Here is a 2,188-nt window from a genome sequence, read left to right as displayed (position 1 = left end):
AGTCGCTTAGCAACAGCATGTCAAGCATGAGATATTATTATAGGTGAAATCAAATCTTGCAAATGTTGTTTACAGGGTGCAAAAGCAGCAAGAAACCATAATTTTCTGGAATCAAATTAAACCACTCAGCAAGAATACCTCTACTTGCTGCGTTTAACAGCACGTCTTCCTTGTCCCTTCTTGGGAGGTCCCTTACCACGCCGCTTCAACATTTCAAGTTTGGAGAGGCGTTCTTGTTCTTCACGAGCCATGACAAGAGGGTCATCCTTCGTGATATCTTGCGGATACCATGCAGCAACTTTCTCACCAATGAGCTTCTTGCGTAAAATCTTGTGAGGAGATCTCTGTCCTGTAGGGTTAAGTACATGACCAAATATCCTTGCCCTGGCCTCCGTCACTCCCGCTAGGACTGCTGTAGCCAACAAGCTCTTCAAGCTACCACCACCCATCCTCTCCGCTGATTCAGGCAGAGGTTGTCTTCCACCCAAAACTTTAACCTAGCTTACACAACTGAAGTGTCATCGATGAGAAGATTTGTTAAAGTTAGAAGCTTTTACAAGCTAAATTTGGGATGCAATCTCAATCCAAACATCAAAAAACCAAGAAATTAAGGGTGAAATATGTATTGGCACCAAACCACTTCAAATGGGAATCAGACCACTCTGTAAAAGTACAAAAGTTTACATAGTTCGTAAACCCTAAACATACTTTCAGAAAACCCAAAAACCTCAATCCCATTTCTCTAATCACCCAGAAAATACCAAAAAGAAACATCATCTCGCACATACGTTAAAGTGAAACAAAAGAAACAGAATCATTACAAGCAAAATAAAAAACAAAATCTTTCAGCATAAAAAATCAAAGAACATGAAACATTTACGGAGAAAGCACATACCTTTGTTCAGCATCGTTCAAGAACTCCGTCTGCCGTACAGAGAGATGGAGATTGCGGAGCGTTGGGGAAGGCGAGCAGGGTTTATCGCTTTAGTTTTTTTCGATTGCAGCCCTAATGTATGATGGGCTTGAAGATAGTGGGCCTCCTCAATTTCAGTTGTTTAACCTAGCCCATTAAAGATATAACGGGCCTGTTGAGTAATTAGATCTGTCCACATTCTCGGCCAAACAACTGTGGCCCAAATCATTGGGCCAGCCTATCTTGGGTACAAAAAGAAGCCCGACTTGTTGAGATAAACCTGGCCCGACTCATTGGGCCGGGCTAGTCTTGGACTTGAAAATAGCCCAACCCTTTGAGATACACTTGGCCCAAGCCTTCAACGATCCTTCACAGACTCACAGTTCACAAAAAGTTGTAACGTTTGTTCCCTTTTATATTATTTTTCCTTAAGAAGTCAAATGACAAAAAGGGGAAGTTGGGAAAAAGAGCCGTATCAAAAAGAAATCAAAATAGGATAGCTCTCATCGTGAGGTGGATTTACTATTTAGATGCTTTTAGCAGTTATCCACCCCGTACTAAACTACCCAACGTTTATCATGAGCACGATAATTGGTACACCTCTAGGCTACTCAAACATGACAACATCTACCGTGAGCACGATAATTGGTAGTGGTACACCTCTATTATTTTTCCTTAAGGAGTGAAATGACAAAATAGGGCAAGTTGGCACAAAAGAGCCGTATCCAAATTCCAAACATAAGTTTCTAGAAAGATACTGTATTTTTTGTTTGTGGGGCATGGATACTTTGTTTGTTTGCTGTCATAGTGCAATTACTATATTGGGATTTCTCAATAGTTAATCATGGTTTATTGTCTCACATGCCACCATATTCAAACCATCACATGACAATTTGGACAGAAATAACCAAAAAAAAAGTTCAAATCTGATTTACTTTTTAATCAAATTATAATTTTAGTAGGACAAGATGGTTAGTTCCGCAGTTCGATTCTAAATTGAGAGAATTATTTTCAAATTATTTGCATTGAGTTTCGATCCAACTAACTTATCGAACGAATTTACGCGTAATTAATCCAATTCAAATTTGAGTTTATTGAGCTGTCCAAAAAAAATACGCCAAAAAACATATTAATATCGTTTCTGTTGTTTCTCCCCACCCCAAAAAAAAAAATCAATGAGAGCGAGAATCAGAGAATGTATTAAGAGATTGGAGGACTTCTTTCAATGAATTTTATTTGGCCCATTGAAATAAGAATTCTGTCTGCTACAATATA

General features: G+C 38.8%; 1 protein-coding gene across 2 annotated transcripts; it reads right to left on the bottom strand.

The window, feature by feature from the left end:
* On the bottom strand, nt 1-1,043 carry LOC119987254 (28S ribosomal protein S33, mitochondrial-like). Of its 2 annotated transcripts, none has more exons than XM_038832113.1 (2): nt 896-1,043; nt 1-510 (listed from the first exon to the last, which is right to left on the bottom strand). In XM_038832113.1, exon 2 carries the CDS (start codon nt 447-449, stop codon nt 141-143), a length of 309 nt encoding a protein of 102 aa, XP_038688041.1. In that variant the 5' UTR covers nt 450-510; nt 896-1,043; the 3' UTR covers nt 1-140. The 2 variants fall into 2 exon arrangements, with proteins under 2 accessions (XP_038688041.1, XP_038688042.1); XM_038832114.1 differs by having other exon boundaries at nt 1-497; nt 896-1,011.
* Between the last annotated feature and the right edge of the window lie 1,145 nt (nt 1,044-2,188).

This window comes from Tripterygium wilfordii, chromosome 20 (genome assembly GCF_013401445.1).
Source record: "Tripterygium wilfordii isolate XIE 37 chromosome 20, ASM1340144v1, whole genome shotgun sequence".
NCBI lineage: Eukaryota > Viridiplantae > Streptophyta > Magnoliopsida > Celastrales > Celastraceae > Tripterygium > Tripterygium wilfordii.
The sequence above is the reverse complement of the archived record's forward strand: the minus strand, read 5'-3'. Positions and strand labels throughout refer to the sequence as shown.